Source organism: Henckelia pumila, unplaced genomic scaffold (assembly GCF_033568475.1).
Source record: "Henckelia pumila isolate YLH828 unplaced genomic scaffold, ASM3356847v2 CTG_461:::fragment_3, whole genome shotgun sequence".
NCBI classification, from domain to species: domain Eukaryota; kingdom Viridiplantae; phylum Streptophyta; class Magnoliopsida; order Lamiales; family Gesneriaceae; genus Henckelia; species Henckelia pumila.
In genome coordinates, this window is record NW_027331831.1 from 9631418 (window position 1) to 9654914 (window position 23497).

Below are 23497 nucleotides of genomic sequence, written 5' to 3' on the forward strand. Positions count from 1 at the left end.
ACTGGACTCAACATCTCGAATCACTCAAAATTTCAATATTTTTGTACCATTCTTGGTTCCTTGTACTTCGAATACGAACATAAACTTGGCTAACCACCACATCCACCAATACATTCATTGCGTTCTAGAGTGGCGAGACCTAGTCCATGCTAGCATGATGTTGATGTGCAAGCTACCAAAGGGAAGGCACCAACCCTCCAATTGGCGGGGGGTGACATCAAACTCCTGCCACCAAACCTTCTCGCCATCAGATGGGAGCTTTACTTTGAGGAACTTGGCCGCAAGGAAAATAGCACCAGCTGCAATATGGTGGGGCTTAAATTGCAAACATAGAGATGTCCGGAGCCTGCGTTCCGTGTTCTCAGGTCAAATGCAGGAAGAATTGCCATGGATAGGATATTAACACGACTAATCTAAATAATATATCATACCCATCGTTGACAAAGTTCCATGCAACTTGAGCTAGAGCATTTTGAGCAACCTGAAATTTCTTAATGGCCTCGACAAGGGGTTTATATGGATGCTGTAAATTAAGATCAAAACCAAGCATTGCCAAAACAACCCTTTCCCCCTGTAAAATAAGTTCCTTTTGTTGCTCATATATCTCCTGTACCAGGATTAAACATAAATAACTGTCATATAAAAGAGACACAAAACACCTCATCACAAGATACAAATATGGAAAACCAAAGAATGCAGATTGCACACTTGCAAAAAGTATTCCATATATAGGCATCTTTCGAAGAATTAATGAGCCAAAAGCAGATGCAAACAAAGAATCAGGTTCAACCAGTTGAATTCAACCATAGAGTAGCTCGAGGAACAAAGTAACGTCACCTTCTGTTTGATCCTTTGCATGGCTGCAGCATCCTTCTTATGAATAATCTCGTATGACACAAGAATTACATCTTTTAGAGGACGAGGAGTTTCTTCAACCTTACCCGCCAGAAACATGCATACTGTCGCAATGGTCCGCAAAGCAAAAGGGAAATAAGACCCGATTTTTTTATCACCTTTACAATAAATTATCTTTATAAATTCATTTTTTGTACTTTTTCTCATTGTTTACATATCTTTTTGGCTTCAAATAACGTGTTCGAATATCATAATCTAAGATCTGCCTTCATATGGATGAAACTCAATAAACAAGGCACACGCACAGCCAGAATCATCTAGTCATGACAACCACCCACAAAGACAAGTCACCACACACCAAATAATTCCAATGAATTTAGTTTTAAATCCATCATAAGATCACGGTTTCTCACTACGAAAACTAGAAACAGTCTGTTGCGGACTCCTACATGATTCACATTTCCCACAAAAACCAGCGTAACCTGGAGGATAAGATACACCACCCCATCTAACTTGAAGAAGTTGATGAGCTTGACACGATCACCTTAGAATTTATTACCAATGGAAAAGCATTTGAATAAGGTAGCCGTAAGACTTTCTGTTAGGTTATAAACTCATGAGGTGTCCATCCCAAAAGGCTTGCCTATTGGATGGGGTTGCCTCATGACTTTATAACTAACTCTTTATTAGTTTAATATTTCAATGTGGGATATCATAACACTTTCGGAGATGAAATTTCATGGAGGCAAAACCCCACCAGATACAACTGCCATTTTCTATGCAAACTATAGCGCACAAATTAAATATACTAGGGTAGAAGTTAAGCCAGCACACTCTCTCACTCAATTACCAAAATCTCAAGTCCGAAATGAAATTTGTCATCATCATCATCGTGTTTTCCTTTTCCTTTGCGATAACACCGTCTGCATGTGAAGGTATTTGTTTGTTGACTTTTTTTTTTCTTTTTCTAATTGATTATTTTTTTTTGTCAATTTTCATAGATGGTGATACTTGGTGCCTTACGACACCCGGTGCAAATATGACTGACGCAATAATCGAACTCAATATACTGTGTCATGTGAGGAAAGAAGCTGTCTGCCTCGACAGCATGTGCGAATAACACGATATTGGATAAATATATTTATGTTATTAATTCAGCATACAAGAAAAACGGATATTGTGAGTTTCGTCTCACCACGTATATCAGCCAATATGACCCCAGTAAGCTTATTTTTTTTATATTGTGGGTTTATAATATCATTATTTTTACTCATCCAGTAAACTATTGGAAATCCAGGCTCCCCTGGATGTCTTTCTCCCCCACGAAGAAAGAAGAGCAAAATTTCCACCCGTCTTGGAATAAATTGGAGAAATTATTGGTTTGATTGTCGCGATGTTAGGAGCTATCACTGCCGTGCTAATAATTTGGCATCACGTTCGTGGTCTAACAAAAAAATATGACACTGTGACGCCGCCACAGGTCCAAGAGTTGGATCTAGGCTGGGTATAATTTGTAGTATTTTTTTTATTTTTTAAAAAAAATTAGTTTTTTTAAATAAAATTAAAACTTTAATTTAATATTTTATTATATATATACATTATTAATGAAATTTGTATATCCTTAAAAATATTATTTTACTATTATTAGAGTTTTTTTAATTTATTTATTTACTTTTAAAATTATATATAACTATAATTAATATTTTGAATATATTTATATTGTTATTTATTTTTAAAACTAAGATAAATATATTTTTTTGTCTATTTATATACATCTTTTAGGTTTTAAATTTTAAAATATATTATTAATTATATTATATTATATAAACGATTTTTCGGTTCGACCGTCCGGTTAAAACGGTCCGACTGGTTCGACCGTTTTTTCAAGGTAAATCGGTTCGATCACCGGTCCGGTTATAAAGAAATTGCTCCAGAGTATAATGGGTTGCTCCCCAACCAGCCGCAACGGCCTGATGATCCTTTGCCTCTGCCGGCGGCTACTTTTCCTTATTTATCCTTGTCCACAACTTCCACTGGAATGACCGGGATGGAATCCCACCACTCTCTCAAACGCCGATTCCCTTGTTCGCTCTGAAAATTCTTACCCAATTTCGAGTTCATCGTAAAGCCATTCAACACGATAGCGATCAGGATGAACTTGAACGGAACCACATGCAACTGGTGCAAGGGCCAATCCGATCATAAAGATCATCACTGTGTTGGTATGCTGCAAACCAAAACGCGAGTCAACAAGTATGAGTTAAAAGGCACTGATATTCAAAACCATTTTCATCTTTTTATCGTACCTTTGGAGTTCTTGAGATCAGCAAGGACCAAATTTTCAACAATGTTATGTTCACTTGTTGCATCATTTCATGCAAACTTCTCAAACCATGTTAGCTGATACTATTCTCTCCATTGTTGTCTGATCGGATCCAGTGCGTATAACGATTTTGTCTTGCTTCGCGGGGATCCCCCAACATCTAGCCCACACCATCTTTGTGACCACCCACAACAAATCAAGCAGGTGGAAAGAAGGTAAATGCCCAGAAACAATTATTAGAATTGAAGAATTTCAAGTATGCAAGAATGTAGATCTTAACTTGCAAGGGGAAGTGGGGAGTTGAACAATTTCACCGTTCAAATTCAAACATGCAAGAAAGTAAACAGAGAAAAAAAAAATACTACAAATTAAACCCAGCCTAGATCCAACTCTTGGATCTGTGGCGGCATCACGGTGTCATCTTTTTTTGTTAGACCACGAACGTGATGCCATATTATTAGCACGGCAGCGATAGCTCTTAAGATCCCGACAATCAAACCAATAATTTCTCCAATTTCTTCCAAGAGCTTACGGGTGGAAATTTTGATCTTTTTTCTTCGTGAGGGAGAAAAACATCCAGGGGAGCCTAATGATATTATAAACCCCCAACCCCACAATATCAAAAAAAAAATCTTACTGGGGTCGTATTGGCTGATGTACGTGGTGAGACGAAATCACAATCACCATCTTTCCTATAGGCTGAATTTATAACATAAGTATATTTATCCAATATCGTGTTATTCGCACATGCTGTCGAGGCAGGCAGCTTTCTTCCTCACATGACACAGTACATTGAGTTTGATTATTGCGTCAGTGATATTTGCAACGGTTGTCGAAAGACACCAAGTATCACCATCTATGAAAATTGAAAAAAAAAATTATCAATTAGAAAAAGCAAAAAAAAAAAAAAAAGACAACAAACAAATACCTTCACATGCAGACGGTGGTTAGAGATGTCAAAATGGGTCAGCCGGGCGGGCCAACCCACAACCCGTCGCAACCCACTATTAGGCGGGGTTGGGCGAGCCGGCCCACCTTTTAGGCGGGTTGGAAAAACATCAACCCAACACATCTATTTTAAGTGGCGAGGCAGGTCAACCCAGCAGGCCTAAGTGTAATTTGGCGGGCCAACCTGCAACCCACCCCAACCCACCATTAGGCGGAGCCGGGCGGGCTGGCCCATCTTTAGGCGGGTTGGTAAACTGTCAACCCAACTCACCTATTTTGTATGGTGGGGCGGGGCGGGCTAAGCTGACGGGCCTAGCCCATTTTGACACCTTTAACGGTGGTATCGCAAAGGAAAAGAAAAGCAAGATGATGATGATGATGACAAATTTCATTTCGACTTGGGCTTTTGGTTGAGTGAGAGAGTGTGTTGGCTTCACTTCTACTCTATGTAGAATGGGTACTCTTAAAAAAAATTGGATTATCGGGTACGGGTACGACGCGCGGATACGACAAAACCCGTGTCGTTGAATTTTTTCAAGTTTGACCAGTTGGATACGGGTTGGGTACGGCCCGGGTACGTTTTTCGGGTACGTTTGGGCTAAATCGCAAAAAAAATTAAAAGTTTTCAGGAGTCAATTGAAAGATAAAAAATTTATAAGGATTATTTAATAAATATATTAATATGAATTGGGCTTAAAAAAAACCCCTAATCATCAATTTTTTTACGTTAGTTCTCCTTCCCCATCTTTTCTTCTTCTCATCGAGTCATCGTCTATTATCACCATTCACCAACCCCACTCTTTGGACCTTGCCCGGCGCCGCCGCCGGATGCCGCACACAGCCTCCAGAAATCAGTTTTCTATCTTTAGGATTTTTAATTTTTAATACTGAATTTATATAAATATATATATATATAATATTTTATTTTTTTTAATCATAGTCGTGTCCTATCCTATAATATTAAAATTTTTCGTATCGCCGTATCCATATCGTATTCGATCCGATACCTGTACCCGTATCCATGCAACATAGCTTTTACTCTAGTATTGTAAGTTATATATCCTCTTGAGTTATATAACCGAGGGAGACTATTAAGTAATTGGACCAATTGGTTTTGACTGATGACTGATTGTTAAATCACAGGAAGTCAAATCACCCTCTGTTAAGTGAGTTTGACCAATTGGTCTTCTCAAGGAAAACAGCTACATGTCATCGCTTCCCAACTTAATAAGTTTGTAAAACAAAAACATTTAAAGCAAGTCACCAACTTCGACAAAGAAACCTTCATGTATCATTGTGTGCCTTTATTTTAAATGCTTTAATTATGAAGTAACATCGATATATAATATTAGTCACCAACTTCGACTAAGACATGCAATATTATATGTGCCTCTTGGCAGAAGAAATCGACTCTGGCCAAGAAGAAGCATGGCAATTGTTGATTCATAGTACTACTGGAATAGGCACTCATAATGGCAGCAAGAAGAACTCAGCCAAGCACCAACAATAACAACCACTCCCCTTCAAACCAACGCAAGAACCAACACACAAAGGAGAAGACAGACACACAATCACCAAAAACGCCTAAAACCAGAAGCGTTTCAAGCCAAAATACCTTTAAGAAGCAATAGAGATGTCGAGTACACTATAAAAAGCATAAAACCAAACACCTTGCGGGCAGAAGTAAGCGACCCGTGCAGCAACCAGTGTTCTAAATGGCGGTCGAGGCGGCCGCTAGGTGGTAGGCGGCCCTCGACCGCCCCGCCTTTGTCTAAGGCACCCCGCCTTAGTCTAAGGCGGCCTCTTTAGGCAGTCCGAGGCCATCCGGCGGCAGAGGCAGGCAAGCAGGCTGTCAAGGCAGCGGAGGCGGGCAAGAAGGCGATCGAGGCGGTCAATGATTTTAAAATTTCAGTCAACTATGAAAGTCAAATAATTTTAAAAACCAATCAAATTCAATCAATTTTAAAAATCTTAGATATAATAAAAACACCTCTAATTTTTTTTTGTATTTACTTTTGGTTTCAAATGTCCTCCACCATCAACCACCACTTGCTTCAAACCGCCTCCATCCGCCCTCCGCCGCTGCCGCTATCTTCCACCATCTTAATTATTTTGTTAGTTTGCATTTATATATTTATTTGCACTTTATCTAGATTGTATATATTGTATGAAGTTCTTTAGGCAAAAATATTATTTAATCATATATTACACAAAATTTTTTGACTATTTGTAATTACATTTCATGATTATAGATAATTATCTATTAAAAATTACTAAAAAAATTCAACCGTATGGACACCGCTGGGCGGCCGAGGCGGTAGGCAGTCACTGACCGCCCCGCCACCGCCTCCCGCCATTTACAACATTGGCAGCAACAATGTAGCGAAAAATCAACCGCAACCAAATGTAAAAACACCACCAAAAGACTCTGAAAAACCACCAAAAGCCACACTCAAGCATAAAAATCAAAGAAACAAAGCAACACAAATCGCACTTAGCACACTGCACAGAAATATTTATGTTGCTGCAAAATGGCAGCCCACGGATATTAAGCCCGGGAACAGATGGAAAAATGAGTCACAATCATCGTCTAAATGTAGTGGAAATCAAAGCCCAGCCTAGTCAAACCTAGCGCAGCATGTGGCAATTTCGATGGAAGATACTTAGGGTTCGATCGATTACTTGGAGTCAAGTGAAATGGGAGGATAGCTCTTGGTTTACGCTTTAAACATTCTAGAATATATATTAGTTTATTTATTTCTCTTTAAGCTTTTAAAAAAAGGGTTGTCATAACAAAAAAACCGTTGTCTTTTATAATTTTTTTAAAAAGGACAACATTTTCTTATAAAAGCGTTGTGTTTATTTTTTTGACAATGCTTTCAACTGTTGTCAATGACCATATTTTTTGTAGTGTTAATATATACTAGCGACCAAGGTACACGCGATGCGTGTGCGACGTTTGTGCATGAATATTAATTGGGCTATGATATAAAATTATGCTGAAATTAAAGATCTAATATAATACCTGTATCTCGGCTCCCTGTTTTGATAGGTTTGAGTAGGAGCTCGAGGCATTATTGTGTCTTATATAACATTTCATAGCAACGAATGAGCTAAGACCTAAGTAAATTAGAATTCAAAATAATGGATGATGTAGGTAATTGAAGTTGTAAAGAAAAATGGGAGAATGAAAATATATCCATATTTGATTATCATTAAATTTTTTCGGTTATGTTACTGTATGTAAGTCTAATAGAGTGCAAAATATTGGATGCAAAACCTCTTATGAAGAAGTGTCATAGGGAAACAAATAATAATACCATGTAACAATTCGGATGAGTTTTTTTTATAATAAGTGGTATATTAGTTAAAATAAAAAATCGCTTTGCAAAATTAAGAAAATCCTGAATTTGATATTTTGTCTTGTAAAGATAAACTCCTGGTATTTGAAAGCGAAGACAATTGGAAGGTTTGATAAGTCTATGAAGTTTTTGGTAATTTATTCAATACCTCAATAAGTCAATTTTTAGAAAGTTAAAAAAATTGTGAGAAAATTCAATTTACACGACAACTTAGACCAAACAATTGGAAGGTTTGATAAGCTGAATAAGTCAATTTTGATAAAGCACATGTAATAACGTCTTTGCTAATAACCCATAATGTTTTTACAAAGTATGACCATAACAAATAAGGGTATCTAAGAAATTTGCAAACATAAAAAACTTGAAGTAGTCAAAATATTATTTAAGAGTTTAATTTTGTTTCCAATACTTTGTTGTTTCTCATTAGTGTTTCCTGATGAACAACTTGGCAGGTAAAAAAATAATTGACAAAAAAATCTTTTGGGAAAAAAAGATTTTTAAAAAACTGGTAATTTTGAAATTATATTATATCTCAAGTGTAATGGATAGACACTCACTTAAGATCAACTGATGGTAATTACTTTGTGGAAGTTGAGAGTGACTCGATAGGCGATTGGATAAAAACCACCAGATGATGGATACCTGAAAGTTCAGTGTGAGTGCGTGAGGCACATATAGGTGAATAAAAAATACTTATACAGATTTGTATTATTAGATTAAACTCTAATATCACAGGTAATGTTAGTACTTTTATGGAGAGAATATCCAATTGACATCACAACATCGTTATGAAGTTAAATATTTGTTCTTAACGGTAAAAAAAAAAAACTAATTAGGTCATTCTAAAGTTGAAAGCAAATAGAGCAATGTGCTTTTGAAATGCAGCATCATACTAGGAAGTTATAAAAACTTGAGAGAAAAACAAATTCCAATAAACATATGAAATGAATTACAACAATTGGAAGGTTTGATAATTAATTTTTTTTGTTTATGAAAAAATTGTGCATTATCATAAATGGCCTCAGATTTAGCAACATTTGATAGTTTACTTTCTGTGAAGAAATTTCCCTAAAAGACGTCACTTTCTGCATCACCTCAAATTCCACCAAATAAAACCAAATCTTCTTTCGCTCCCTCTAAATAGTTCCCATCTATCATCCCAATCAAATCCTGAACCTGGATTCCTGAAATTTGCTCTCCATGTGATTTCGTAGACTGCGTAACATATAAAATATACTAATATAGGCATGAACAAAAGAAACGGGTTCAAGATAAAGATAACACTTACTTTTTTCAGCATTTTGTATCATCCCAATCAAGTGTTGTAATCTTTGAGATTAACTTGGTTATTTTGAATAAAAGACTGATCATTGTTTTAAATGAGTATTTGTGAATTTTGCATGTTTTCAATGAATAGTTCTAGATGTTTTACCTAGAATATTCTATTAAGCCAAGTGTTTGCCAGGGATGATGTGACTCATCAAGACGCATGAATGTTTGTTCTAGACGTATTTTCTTAGAACAGTTGGCTGCTTTGATCCTTTTAGGTTGTTACCTAGTGATGATGGATTTTCATCAGGATGACAGATTATCTAATACCAAGAGTTGTGGATTGTGACCAGTACTAGACATGAGGGGGCGCCACCCTTAGTCGGTTATTTCTTTGGAAGTTTCTATACTTCGGAGATTGTTTGAAGGCCTTGGTGCTCCAGGGACTATATAGGGAAGGCTACTCAGTTTAGAAATTTGGCAACAGTCACAACAGGGTATGACTTTGGATAGGACAGATACCAGGTGTGGTATCAAGGTTTAGTTATCGTTTATTTGAGATAAAGATGTTCCGTTGTCAGAACAGTCTTGGAATGGATTTTTTCTTGACAAGTAATTGTTCTGAGTAGATAAGTTTTTGATCTTGATTTGTGATATCGGGATTTAATCCAGGAGATTAGTTGAATTGATATTCAACAGGATTTAATTATCAGATGCTTGCAGACTCGGGATTTGAGTTGTGCCTCTACAGAGAATTTTCCTTGACCAATGATTTTGGTCCAGAAAGGAATGATTGCATAATATCAGAGACTCAGGGATGAGTTATGCCAGGGTGCTCTTGACTGTCGGGTTCCGAGATAGTATAGTAAGTGCGACCTTATGCCGGTGTACTCTGGAAGGATTCTTTTGTTCCAGTTTGGCATTATAGGAAGACTTACCTCAGACTCGTTGTTTGTATAGTCATAGCAATAGGTATAATTATCAAGAGAATATTCAGGATTTATTTGAGTCTTCTGGAGTTATACTTGGTACTGGATTAGTTCCAAGGGATTTGAGTTATCGTCTGACTTCATCAGAGATACAGACTTTCGTTTTCGTGGACAGAATAGTCTTGGAAAGGATTCCTTGACAAGTGAATATTCTGGACGGGTAGTTCTTGCACGTGATACTGGGGGAGAACCAGGAGGTTTTACCAGTATTGTCTGATTCTATCAGAGGTATTTTAGTGATCAGGATCTTGATTACGAGATGAACAGGAAATTCTAAGTGATGAGTTTACTTAGGTAAATTTTCCTGTAAGAATTGGAATTCAATCGATGGATTGTCAAGCAAAGAAGAATTTTATCAGGGCGCTGTGATGACTTATACTAGGAGACGTGAACTGTGATCAACGATAGACATGGGAGAGTATATTTTCATTGATATTCTGGAAGTCTTTTGTACTTCAGGAAAGGATGGAAAATTTACTCAGTCTAGAGATCATTGCAACAGTTACGTTAAAAATATAGTTTGGTGTCAGTTTGATAACCTTGAAAAGATACTCGATTCTATTGACAAATGTCATGAGCCTGCTAAATTACAGCATGGATTCATCAGTATGAGAATTCACTTGGTTAGTGAAAGCTGGGCACTTAGGTGTTCATGTATGTTTTGAAATGGTCAGTTAAACTGGTGCAAGTTTGGTGCCCAGTGACTATTTGCAATTTTATCTGAGCCAGCTTTATATTCGCGAATTCGAGATGCTCAGATGTCTGATTCGAAGACCCAACATTTGGCTCGCCTAGCCAACAAGGGTAGTACGTCTGGATTTCACTATCAGTCAGATGGTTTTCTGTGTTTGTCTGGTAGGCTTGTGATTCCGGAGGATGAAGAGTTGCGAGATGATATTTTGTCTCAGGCGCATCGCACTAAGTTGAGTATTCATCCAGGGAGAAACAAGATGTACAAGGATCTACGTACTCGTTTTTGGTGGAAAGGAATGAAACGCAGTGTGTATCAGTATGTTTCGAGATGCTTGGTTTGTCAGCAGGTCAAGGCAGAACATCGACGACCTGGAGGTTTGCTTCACAGTCTGCCTATTCCTGAGTGAAAATGGGAGTTGATCACGATGGATTTTGTGACCCATTTGCCAATGACCTCGAGGAACTGTGATGCTATCTGGGTGGTGGTAGACCGACTCATCAAGTCAGCACATTTCATTGCCTATAGCCAAGAGTATTCTGTGGATCGTATGGAGCGGTTGTACATTCTGGAGATTGTTCGACTTCATGGAGTGCCTGTGAGCATTGTCAGTGATCGAGACCCCAGGTTTACTTCTAGGTTCTGGGGGAGTGTTCAGAGTGCGATGAGTACTACTCTCAGTTTGAGTACTGCTTATCACCCGGAGACAGATGGTCAGTCAGAGCGCACTATCCGTACTTTGGAGGATATGCTTCGAGCGTGCACTATAGACTTTGGTTCAGCCTGACAAGATCATTTGCCTTTGATTGAGTTCGCGTACAACAACAACTATCATAATAGTATTGGGATGGCACCTTTTGAGGCGTTGTACGGGTGACGTTGTCGTACTCCACTCTTCTGGGAAGAAGTGGGGGAGAGACAGGCTGAGGGACCGGAGTTTATCCAGCAGACGGTAGACATTGTTGATCAGATCAAGAAACGGATTAAAACTGCACAGGATCGTCAGGCCAGCTATGCTAACACCAAGCGTAGGTCTTTGCAGTTCGATGTCGGGGAAAAAGTGTTTCTAAGAGTGTCACCTTTTCGCGAAATTCTCAGATTTGACCTTAAGGGCAAGTTGTCTCCAAGGTTTATCGGTCCGTTTGAAATCTTGGAGAGAATTGGCGATTTGGCTTATTGACTAGCTTTGCCACCACATCTATCCAGTATTCACGACGTGTTCCACGTATCTCTATTGTGACTATATGTGGCGGATGAGTCTCATATTCTGCAGCGGTCTGAGGTTCAGGTGAGCAAGGATTTGACCTATGTTGAGAAACCTATTCGTATCCTGGATCATAAGGATAAGGTTTTGCGGAACAAAGTCATTCCTCTGGTTTTAGTTCAGTGGCAGCGTCGAGGCACTGAGGAAGCTACTTGGGAACTCGAAGACTGGATGCGCACAGAATATCCTGAGTTGTTTTGATTTCATTTTCGAGTTGTATTCAGTTGTAAACGTTTGATTAAAATAAAGAATGTTTCTGATATCTGTATTACATTCAGTACTTAAGATCTTATTTCGAGGACGAAATATCTTAAGTGGGGGAGAATGTAGTAGCCCAGTTCCAATTTATAAGTTTAATTGGTTAATTATATTTTATTAACAAGAGCACAAGTTAAGATCAAGAACACATGACATGAGTAGCTCGGGTCGGTCATGGTTGTTCAACAATAGCTCGGGCATTGAGCAAGAGCTCGGGCATTGAGCTAGAGCTCGGGCTTGGAGCTAGGGCTCGGGAATGTGTTTGTGCTTGGCTCGGGTCGGGGCTTAGGGTGCTCAAGAAAGTGATGTGCAAGGCCAGGGTAGTGTTCGGTCATGGGAAGAACATATGGTATTCAGGTCAGGAATGGACACGTGGCTGGAGCTAAAACACGATTAGTGTCCTGCTAGGTGTCATGCACTCGATTGACACCTGTCCCGGATCATCCTCTATAAATAGGAGTCGAGGGTTCGGTCATTTTACACCATTTCATCTCAATTCTTAGTTCTACTCGGACCAAGGAGTAGCTCGGGAGCTTGGGAAAGAGTAGCTCGGGAGTTCGGGAAGAAGTAGCTCGGGGCTTGACCAGGAGCAGTTCAGGTCGGGCTTGACCAGGAGCAGTTCAGGTCGGGCTTGAAGGGAGAGGTCAGGTCAGGTCAGTCTTGAGACCAGGTCGGGTCGGGACTTGAACCTAAGGCAGCTAGGGGTTGTCTTCTTCCAGCTTAGTTCAGACTTTGGTGTTAGGTACGATAGTACTGTTCGAGATATCCTAACTGAGTATGCATGTATTATGTGACTGCATGATTTATATGTCATTGATTTATGCTGTATTCATCTGGATATTGAGCTATCTCCTTCGAGATGTATATTAGTAGGGTTGTACCCTTTCCTGTTAGTGGATGGACTTCCATCGATTTGGGTCCGGCATATCCATGAAAGAGTGGGTGCCCGGTTAGCCAACTTGTGGCTAAGGGCTTTTGTGACTCTATGTATAAACAATCTTTTGTTTAATATAATTTACACTTTTATAATGGCATTGACTTTATCTTTCTTCATAATGTTATATTATATACTATTGTTGTTTTGATAAAGACCTTGAATATACTATAGTGTATGTAAGATGTGATAGCACATGGGGATGGCTATCATGAAACACATCTTATAGTCACTGTATATTCTAAACAGTTCCTAGTCAATTGAGACGTCCGCAAATAAGGATAAGGATCGCTCGAGATTGAGACTAGCATTTGCGATGCCGAGTACCACGTTTCATTGGTATGGAACATAGAGATGTTCAAAGCATGCAAATGGATATTCATATGATGAATGATCGAACTACCCTATTCGGACTTTTCAAGTGGTTATCACTTATCGAGTGGATAAAGTCCGCGGTTTTGGTTGTACACCATTAGTCCTTATTACTTAAAACATCATTGAGACTCTATATGCTAGTACTGTACTTTGACTCGTTTACCGACTCTATTGGGGTCATCAGGTGTCGGGATTGGGTACAGTTACGACACATATAGGAGTCTATGCTTTGTTGTCAAGGATTCACCACATACTTGCGAGTGTGGATATCATATGCGATCTGAGGAAATATTAGTGTGACGAATCTCTGGCCAGAGTACATGATGTGTTTTAGGTTAATGGGTTTTCTTAGTAACACATGCGATGTCACTATTTGATCTTCAAGATGTAATGCATAGTTATCGAATCTCGAACGACTCTCGATATACCAATGGTTGTTGATTCGATCGGGATATATGGATGAAGGGACCGTACTGTACGCTAACCAAAATCTACTGGTTCTTGCAGGCACTATCAGTAATACCTAGGGAATCATGGGGCGATGTTGCTAGGCGCTCTTACCATGATTCGATGGGTAAGTCGGAAATTATTGTTCCGAGTCACAAGGAGTTGTGAGCCCACGGCTAGCTGTATTTCTGAACCATTGAGGGTTACACAAGTAATGGATTACTAAAACCCCGTAGAGATAGTTAAATTTAAAGAGTTAAATTTAATGAAAGAGAAGTTGGACTTCTTAATTAAAAGGGAGTGGGATTTCCTAAAATGACATAGGGATGGACATTTTTGGAAATCACTGAATTCGGATTCAGAAAAATTATCTTGACTCTAAAAGATGCAGAAATGGTTTCTGTGCACATTGGTGAAATCAGTTTATCAATCGGAGTCACGATGAATTCTATATTAATTTCTATAACAACAGGTTTGGCTTGTTGGGCTTAAGTTATGGATTGTGGGCTTTAAGGAGTTAGAGTCCTGATACAATTATAACTAGAAATTATCTATAAATAGAGGTGTTGGGTTCGAAAATTACACACATTGAATACTGAAATTTTCGAAATTCACTCTATACTATTAAAGAGGTTTTTTCGAAAATTCCTCTGTCCCTTTTGAGAAAATTCGGACGGTGATTTTTGTGAAAAATTACAATTCGAATTAACAGATCAAATCTGTTTATTCTCTACGTAAAACTTCTGATTGATTTCTAGTGTAGTCAATCAGAGGGTTTCTGTTTTTCATTCGTGGACCTAATTCCGGAGTTAGATCGTGACTGTCATCGGTTTCCGGGATTTACAAGAAGAGCAGATTAAATTCTGTTGGAGTCCACAATCAAGCCTTTGCTTGACGAGGTAAAAATTTAACTGTGTTTTATTTTTACTTGAACAAATTTAATCGTAAAAGTTTTGATACCCATATATGGAATCGTTCCATATAATAAAATAAAATTTTTAAACTTCCGCTGCACCGGGTATCAATTCTTAATTGATTTGAACACGTTTTCCAACAGTGGTATCAGAGCCAGGTTGCTCAGATCAAACGATTAAATTAATCGATTGTACAAAATTTTTAAGCCTCGGTTTTTGAAACAAAACAAAAATTTTAAAATTAAATTTTAATGGGCAAATCGGGCAGCGACGATTGCTGCCCGAGGCAGCGAGCGTCGCTGCCCAGCTGCCCTGATTCAAGAATCCATGACTTCCAAAACAGAGCAAGCAATTTTTTTTAGAAAGATTCTAAAGAAAGAAGAATTTCATATCCAAATCAGTTCACGAGATGTTAATATCGTAAACATTATGTTATGAATAGTCATTTCAACCGGATCAAGTTTATATGGAAGTCCTTAACTCCAGACCACCATAAGATCAAAGGGAGCATAAACTAACTCACCCTCCTATCATTCTTCACGTGGGACCGACGAAGGAAGAACCGATGACAAAATATAATTGTCGTAGCAATAGTGACCTGAGGCCTGCAATCATGAAACATCCAGCATAGAACTCAGAAAAACTTTATAGCATTTTAAATTCATATGCTTCGACGGAAAAACTGAAGTGCAGTTAACAACCAAAAAATGGGATAGTGAACTAAATCAGTATGTCAATAGATTCTAATGATCGCCAACAGGGGGCATCGGCCAGTTAAGGATGTATAGAAAAGTCAACTCCCTTTCATTATCAGATATAAGAACCATTGGATCTGTAGAGTTGCTACAGTTCCACAGGGACATGGGTATAGCTTCTAAGTCGAAAAGGATGATAAGCTGGATGATGACAGTGGTTTGAGTCTTTGAGCAAATATCTTGAAACATAATAAGAGCAGGCTGACAATCGAAGATAGTTCCTGAAATGGATGGTCATATAGAGTGATAAGAAGAAGATGCTAAAGACCAACGGCAATGGCACAAACCTGCCTATTCTTAGTGGGCAAAAGTATGTACAGTGAGAAACATAAAAAATTCCAGCACCTGTTATGGACCCAAATGGGGAGTATGTTGCAGGTGCAGGGTAAGCTAGATAGGATTGATCAAGCTCTCGGAGGTCAAGGATCAGGGAAAATTCAGGATTGCAGCAGACCAACAACGAGATAATATCAAGGGTTTGATGGAGAAATTGGTGAATAGAAAATTGGGAGATGAAGAAAACCAACAAGGTGAACCAGCGGTGAAGGTGAATCATGAGTTGCTCTATCAAGAAAAAAACTTTGAAGGAAGAGCGTCTTACAAAGAAGTGCATTATGACGCAAATGATGAAATTAAGCAAGCGGAAGAGTGGAACACTGCCGCAGGTGAGCTCGAAAATGGCGGACATCCAATTATTGAAGCTAAGAAAAAGTGTCCAAGAGAATATATGGCGGTACCTAGATTGAAATCCGAGGAGCAGAGCACCAAACTCCCTCAAATCCCTAATATTTGCAGGGAAAGGCGAACTTTTAATTGGAAATCAAAGGAGCAGATGATGGAAGTTGTGTGCACCGAATGGGCCAGGAAACAATTGGGCCAAAATAGTAAAAGGCTTGGTGTTGGACCTTTTTGGGGAGAAATAGCCCAGGACCCAAATGATACTAGTGCATTAGACTAGAGGCGGGGAATTGGGGGCGTGAGTTTCTGGATTAGGGTTTGCAAGCACGAAATTAAAGAGATGAGGTTGGGATCAGATGGGAGGGAGTCGATTGGATGGATTTTGGAGGCTTGTCAATACAACGAGAACAACGTTGTTTCTTTCGCAGGTATCTTGTTACCTTTCCAGGTAGTAGGGCTTGAGTTTTGGGCATGTCAAGAGTGGGTCGGGCCTGTACAAGGGAATTTGGACCATGTAATCCATTGGACTCAAAGAGATTGTAAAGGCCAAGCAGAGGGATTCATATCGCACTTTGCGCCAAAACCTAGATATTGGGAAGGGCAAGAATATCTTACAGGACGCTGGAGTAATGGGTTTGGTCGGCGAGGGATGGCCAGTGTGCTGCCGGCAATTGACTGTGTTGGTGGCGGAATGGAATGCAGCGGCACTTCGGAATCAACTCTTGTAGTGAGGAAAAGCGTTGAAGGAAAAACAGAAGCAAATTGCACCTCCAAAGCCCTATCACAATGGCTGAAGTTGGTGGGAGATTACAATATAGGTGCTACTGGGGTGGTTGATCTATTTGCTTCTGGAAAAGGTAATACTGATGTTGGGTTTATGCTCGGTACTTTTAAGGTTATGTTTATGGTGTCATATGTTACGAACCCAATTATTATTGGGCCTAGATATTTAAGAAAGTTAAGGCCCAAGTTTGGAAGGCCAATGGGCAGCTACAGTTCACGAGGAAAGGTAGGAGAAAGCATGGTCAGCTACAAATTCAAATTGACAGGGTCGTTGATGTCTTTGGTAGAAGTTCGGGAAATTACTCTGTGTTAATCCTCTTCATTTTCTGGATTGTGATAATATATTAGTTGACCTTGGTTTTGAGATCATAGTTTTTATGTTGGTTGGAAGGAGGACAAATCCGTAGAAGTTCAAGTTGTGGCTAAACGATTATTTTTTGTGTGGGAAGATGGAATGGTTGTGCTTGCTTTTATCATTGTGACTGGGGTGCTCAAGCTTTAAGCCAAATATCTTTTTGATTTTTTGTATTTAGGAAACGAGTTCTTCGATCTTGGTTTTGAGTTAATTGTCTTCGATAGCCTTAAACAAGATCATCAAGTTTCAAGACTCAGCCTTGAGGACAAGGCTGATTTGAAGATGACAGCATTGTTATGGACCCAAATACAGCTAGATGTTTTAAGATATTGCCTAACCAAATCAAGCCCAAGGATTACAATTGAGGCCCAAGAGTCTCAAGCCCATAGAATAATCTAGATGCGTGAATGAAGAGGAATAAAACGTGGGAGTTGTAGCTTGTTAGGGGATTCTGTTATTATTCTAGATTTTGTAACTAGCTTTGGCTAGGGATTACACAGCTTGCTCTAGGATATATATATATATATATATTGAATTTCTTCATATAAATTGGGTTCAAAACAACATCAATGAACCTCTTAAAATGGTGCCTTCAAATCCCCAATCCTTCAATTGATATGTGAGACAACGGTCGGTCGATCAGGGCAGCCAGCCACAAAGCAGTGAGGGAAACCTTCAGTCCAAGATACAAAACCACCCTATCTCTAAACTGAAGTGATAAATTTGAGGACCGGGGAATTTTTCTTTTTTCTTGCTAACCTAAATAGCTATAACACACCCAAGTTTCCACTCAAGAAAATTTATGCAATGTTACGATGGTACCTTGCAAAGCATTGGACTAACTAACATAATCATTTTCAAAGAGCACATGCCGCGTGGACACAAAAGGAATTTAAAAATTAAAATTTCCTTCTCCCTTTATCCTCATGATAGTTAAAGAGATTGAAGCAAGAAGTCTTACCTATATCCTACCTATCATATGCATTGTTCCCTTGCATGGATATTTACACTAGATGTACGCCGTAAAATTTACATGATATAAACTCACAACCTTAAACAATAAGAATAGTAAGAAAACTTATGCAGGCATATAACAAGTAATCACCATGCATATATACAATCCATCGACATAAATCTAATGGTATAAAAATACTTCACATGGTACCATAGATGACCATCATATCACTTCTATCTCAAAATATCACAACGGCCGAAAAGCCAATGTTGTGTTGTATTTATGCTGGCAAAATGAACATGAATTCATATGCTTCTTAGAATAAAACAAACACAAAGCGAGAAAATGAACAAGATAGAGCTTATTTAAGAACTTCTTCCACTAAAGAGAACTTACACTTGATGAATAACCAATCTCCAAAGAAAAAACTTACACTTTAAGTCTCATGCCTAAATCTTGTAAGAATACGCAATACGACTTCTGCAGGTAATTTTCTTTCTTCAAATCAATTCCATCTCGTCTAGAAGAGGAATTTTCTTCAATTTCTTTCCTAGAGAAATACCACTGCCCACCACTCTCTTCTGGTTTTTTTCCTGGGAAATCCTAGAATGTCCTTCAGGTGCTCCACGATACGAGGGCTCACCTACAAGAGGCCAGCCATTTGAAACTTTGCTTTCCCACCAAAAAGTTTAAACAATGCCAGATGATGACTTGCGTGTTAGCAAGATATGTTCAGATAACAGTCATCCATCAGCATCTACACTGTAAACTAGATTTTAGCAGAGTAAAAAGTGTGCAACAGATTAATAGAGCAGTTAATCATGTGACTTTCAAGAAACTCGAATTTTCAAAAAAGAGAAAAAAGGAAAAGGACATTAATAAAGAGATTGAATCATGAAACCCTCAAGCACTCTGTCACAATCAATATTCAAAAGAACAAAAACTGGTAAGCACCAATATTTGTAAAGTGAAACATAAAACAGACCGTAAGCTAACCAACATATTATTTTTTCTTTCTTTTCTTTTTTTCCTTTTTTGAATGGAGTTCAACAGCAAAAGCAAGATTGAGGGGCAAAAAACACTTGATCTGAAAACCTTCAAGCAAGAATATGATTTTAAAGCAATATCACTTTGTTTAAACAACAAAAAGTTTCCAGCAATGATATCCTCAAAATGATCCAATGGAGCATGCATACTACACCTCAAGTGGCCAGAGCAAGAAAGGAAAAACACAGAAATTGTTTGTCACTAAATAAATACTGGTACACAACTCATTTGGTTACACCTACTGCTTGCAATAACATGAATTTATGTCTGAGATTCTTAGCACAATCCATCAAAATATTGATATAGCAACTTTGGAAAACTTTAAAGGTTTTTATTACTATTTTCATATACTCGTGATGGCTATCAAGTATCAACAGAAAGCTTTTTCATTAAAATTCTGCCAAAAAAATCCTATTTACATGATTTGATTAAAAATTAGTTATATAAGGGTAAGAATGGGAGCAATAGCTCATATTTTAAATTTAGCCTTGACATTCACCAAAATATTGAAAAAAATTTATCCAGCTAGTTGATTTCCAAGGTTCAATATTCATGCTCCAGCTTCCCACTTTAGCCAGTAGAATTCAAACAAATAGGAAAATGTACACGGCTACTGGTTATGCAAGTTAATAAATGAAAACAAAATACTACAAAAAGTCCTTAATTCGATCAAGTAAAACATGCATCCTCAAGACCTAAGCACAAAGAACTGATATGTCATTTATGAAGCTCACAGTCTCACCAATAAACTAAACCAAACTACGGGAAGAACGCAGAGTAAAATAAATGAACCCATAACATTCTAGGGTTCTTCCATAATCGAAACACTAGAAAGAAGAATCAAGATTTCAAAGTAAGTACATTCACGGATTTGGGATTCATACGTTGAATATGCAAAAAAAAAATCCGATTTTGGCGAGCACAAGATTCGATTGTTTTAGCACAATTACAACACACAAGACCCAAATCATACAAAACACGAAAATTAGGGCAAAATTGACTTAAACTAATATATAGCATATCAAGAATACAATCTTACCATTCGCCGCCATGAGAGGACATAATCTCTTCACGCGGTAGGTTCGATGGCTGCAATAGTAGTACTCCAACGTTTCGGCGAGAGCTGATTAGGAACGAGGATCCGTAACTGTATCTTGGTCACTATAAAGGTTCACAAATTATTGTTTAGTATACATTTATTAATTTTCACTTTAAATTGATAAGCGAAATATCTACTGGGTTTGGGCCACCATGGGTTTAGTCTTTTCAGGCCTTGTTGGTTAAAAACTTGAGCCAGGCCCAGTCATATTCTTATTGGTCTACATCTCTACCTTATATGGTCTTGGTGAATGGATTTGAAAATTTTTTGGGCTATTTGAACTACTCTAATTTCATTAATTAAATGTAAGATTGAAAATTATAATTTTCACAAATTTATATTAATCTATCTTAATATTTTTTAAAATATTATGAATTTACAATATTATAGAAGGATGACTAAATTTAGACCAAGCATTTCCTGTTGTAATATTTCTTACTATGTGAATAACGTTTTTAACTACGAGTGCCTAAGCGCTTTGGTTGCACATAATTAATTAATAAAATAAAACAAAATGAACTAAAAGCGTTAAATTCAAAAGTTTTATTTGACGTCACCCACAATCATAGTACATGACCGTTGGATTATTAGCAACGTTCCAAAATCGCAGGATTTTAAAAATGATCCATAGCTACAGCAGATACTTACCGTTGAGCCCTCCTCTCCATACTAATTCTTGACCAGATTTGTTAGTGCACTTGAAGTAATTCAGCAACAGGTGGTTCAGTTTTGAAATCCTGGGCAAGATTCTAGCCTTTTCACTACCATCTTTGTTGGATTTATATTTTTTGATCCATTCTAGATTTTCTTTCCTGAAATTGAAAGATTATTGCTGGGTCTGGAGTGGAAAGGGTTCTTTGATTTGTTGTTTTAACTTTAAGATTGATTATCAATGGCGGCTTTGGCACCCGGGATTCTGTTGAAGCTGTTAAATGGGTTGAATACAGGGGTTAAGCCCACAAGTGAGCACAGGAGCTCCCTTCTGCAGGTCACGGATATCGTGCCTGCAGATTTGGATGAAAAAATTCTTCTGCCGAAACATGGTTTTTACATGAAGGTATCGGATTCTTCGCATTCCATTTACGTTAGCCTGCCTTTTGATCAAGATGATCTTGTTCTGAGCAACAAAGTGCAATTGGGGCAGTTCATTTATGTGGATAAATTAGAACCTGGGTCGCCTGTTCCGGTGGTGAAAGGGGTTAAACCGATTCCGGGCAGGCACCCTTTGGTGGGTACACCGGAGCCATTGATGGGGTTGAGGGAAAAGGGGGAGAAAGCAGAACAAAAAAGTAATGGAACAAGTACAACATGTCAAAGGAGGGGTTCTTGGGGGAAAGGGCCTAATGGGGGTGAAGTTCTTGAATCACCAAGAAGTTTGAAGCCGGTTCCTTTGGATTTCGATCAATGCACACCAATGAAAGAGAGGCCTCATAGTTCAGTGAAATTTGCTGACAATTTTCCTATGTCACCTATGATCAGAGGGAAAACAATGAGGGATGGAAGTGCGGTTAGATCTTCTGTTGGAGGCGCTCTCTTGTCTAAACTGGCCGAGGTGAAGGCTGAAACACCCGTAATTCGGAAAAGTTTTGCCTTCAGTTCCATGTCTAAGTTTCCTAGGAGCAAGAGCGTATGTGACAGAGACCAAAAGATATCCATGAGCCCTTTAAACATATCTGTAAGTTCACTTTTGTCAGATGCAATTCGAGTCTTTAAAGCATCCAGTTTCTGCTGTTAAAGGGCAATTATTTTGTGTTTTAGGAAAAAAAGAGCTCAACTCCACCTCCAAGACTGAGGAATGCCATTCCGGCTGCGTCTCCCTCCATTGGTGGAAGTTCAGAGAATAACTCAAAATCAAAGATCATTCCACATTCACCATTTAAGTCTGGTGATTCACACTTCACAGATGACACCAGTCTTCATTTGAACTTACCAGGAAAGCTTAGCATCCTTGGGAAGGTAAACTTAATATAATTTAGTGAAATGTATTTATTAAGGTATTATGGCTGACTTCTCAATGGAAATTGCGTATAGGAAGCAGTTCAACAGCGGGAAACAGCACAGAAGATTGCACTTCAAGCACTTAGAGATGCCTCGGCCACTGAGAATCTTGTTCGATCTCTCAAGTAAAGAAATATATTGTACATGTTGGCTGGGGAGATCCAGTGCAGTCTTTAAATGACTTGTGTTTTGAAAAAATCTATTACTCATCTCCACTGGTCTTCCCCTTGCTTTTTCTTTTCCTTTTTTTTGACTTGTTTTGTTAAGTACAGGCTCAGCTGATGCATGAATTCTTTTGGCTGGCAGGATGTTTTCAAATTTGACCAGATCAGCTAAACCAGAAGCCCCGGCGAGCTGTTTTAACCAGTTTCTTGATTTCCACAACCAAATTGTTCAAGTAGTTGCTGAAATAGTGTCCATTCAAGCAGCAACTGCTGCTACTGAAATGGCTAAAAAATCTCGTGCAGAACCCAGTGAAGATGAAGGAGACAGTACAGTTTTACATGAAATAGTGCCTAATTCAATGAACCAACGGAACTCGGAATCAAATGCGTCGAAAAGAAGAGCTGCCCTCTACAAATCCATAGCAGCTTTCCCAGAAAGAATCGAGCAAACTTCTATCTTGGGAAAGCATTTGAGATCAACCACAATCAACCAAAAGGTGAACTTGGATAAAAAGGGAGCCTTTACAGGCATGGAATCTGCAAATGAGTGCGATGAGAACAAAAAACCAGCTTTATCTTGTAGTTTATCCAACACTATCAAACTGGGGAGGCAGGTTGAAACTGAAGCAGGGAACTGGTTCATGGAATTCTTAGAGGACGCATTGGAAAAGGGTATGAAGAAGTCGAAAGGAGGGGCGGAAATGCATGATAGGAAAGTCCCACAATCACTTATATTGAAGGTGATAAATTGGGTAGAAATGGAGCAGAGTGATAAAAGCAAGAAGCCAGTGCATCCTAGAGCTGCACAGGTTGCAAGAAAGTTGAGGATCAAGATGAAGAACCCTTGATTTGATTCATTCAAGTGGTGATACAATTGATTTATTTTAAATTGTGTGGTTCTTTTGTATTAATGTATTATTCTATATGTAGAGTAAAAAAATTTATGAAATTCGTAAAGCACGAGAGATCTTGTTTGAACTGTGCCAAATTTTTAACTCTCACAATCTTTATTATTATTTTTTTTCCATCCCATA

General features: G+C 38.4%; 2 protein-coding genes across 2 annotated transcripts; one reads left to right on the forward strand and one right to left on the reverse strand.

The window, feature by feature from the left end:
- Positions 1-114: 114 nt before the first annotated feature.
- Positions 115-20969, reverse strand: LOC140871969 (cyclin-T1-3-like). Its single transcript, XM_073274707.1, is given in 7 exon segments — positions 115-346; positions 432-607; positions 838-976; positions 15157-15234; positions 18589-18743; positions 18746-18827; positions 20950-20969. Coding segments are annotated over 7 exon segments (882 nt in total).
- On the forward strand, positions 20945-23311 carry LOC140871970 (uncharacterized). Its single transcript, XM_073274708.1, has 5 exons — positions 20945-21976; positions 22060-22257; positions 22333-22424; positions 22606-22888; positions 22979-23311. The coding sequence occupies exons 1-5, from the start codon at positions 21194-21196 to the stop codon at positions 23309-23311; spliced, it is 1689 nt and encodes a 562-aa protein (XP_073130809.1). The 5' UTR covers positions 20945-21193.
- Positions 23312-23497: the final 186 nt, after the last annotated feature.

Excerpts from the sequence above, each read along its gene's own strand:
- LOC140871970 (XM_073274708.1), top strand. The coding sequence starts at position 21,194 with ATGGCGGCTTTGGCACCCGGGATTCTGTTGAAGCTGTTAAATGGGTTG. Across the intron at positions 22,258-22,332 it reads AGCTTAGCATCCTTGGGAAG|GAAGCAGTTCAACAGCGGGA; the intron begins GTAAACTTAATA and ends AATTGCGTATAG. Across the intron at positions 22,425-22,605 it reads AATCTTGTTCGATCTCTCAA|GATGTTTTCAAATTTGACCA; the intron begins GTAAAGAAATAT and ends TTTGGCTGGCAG.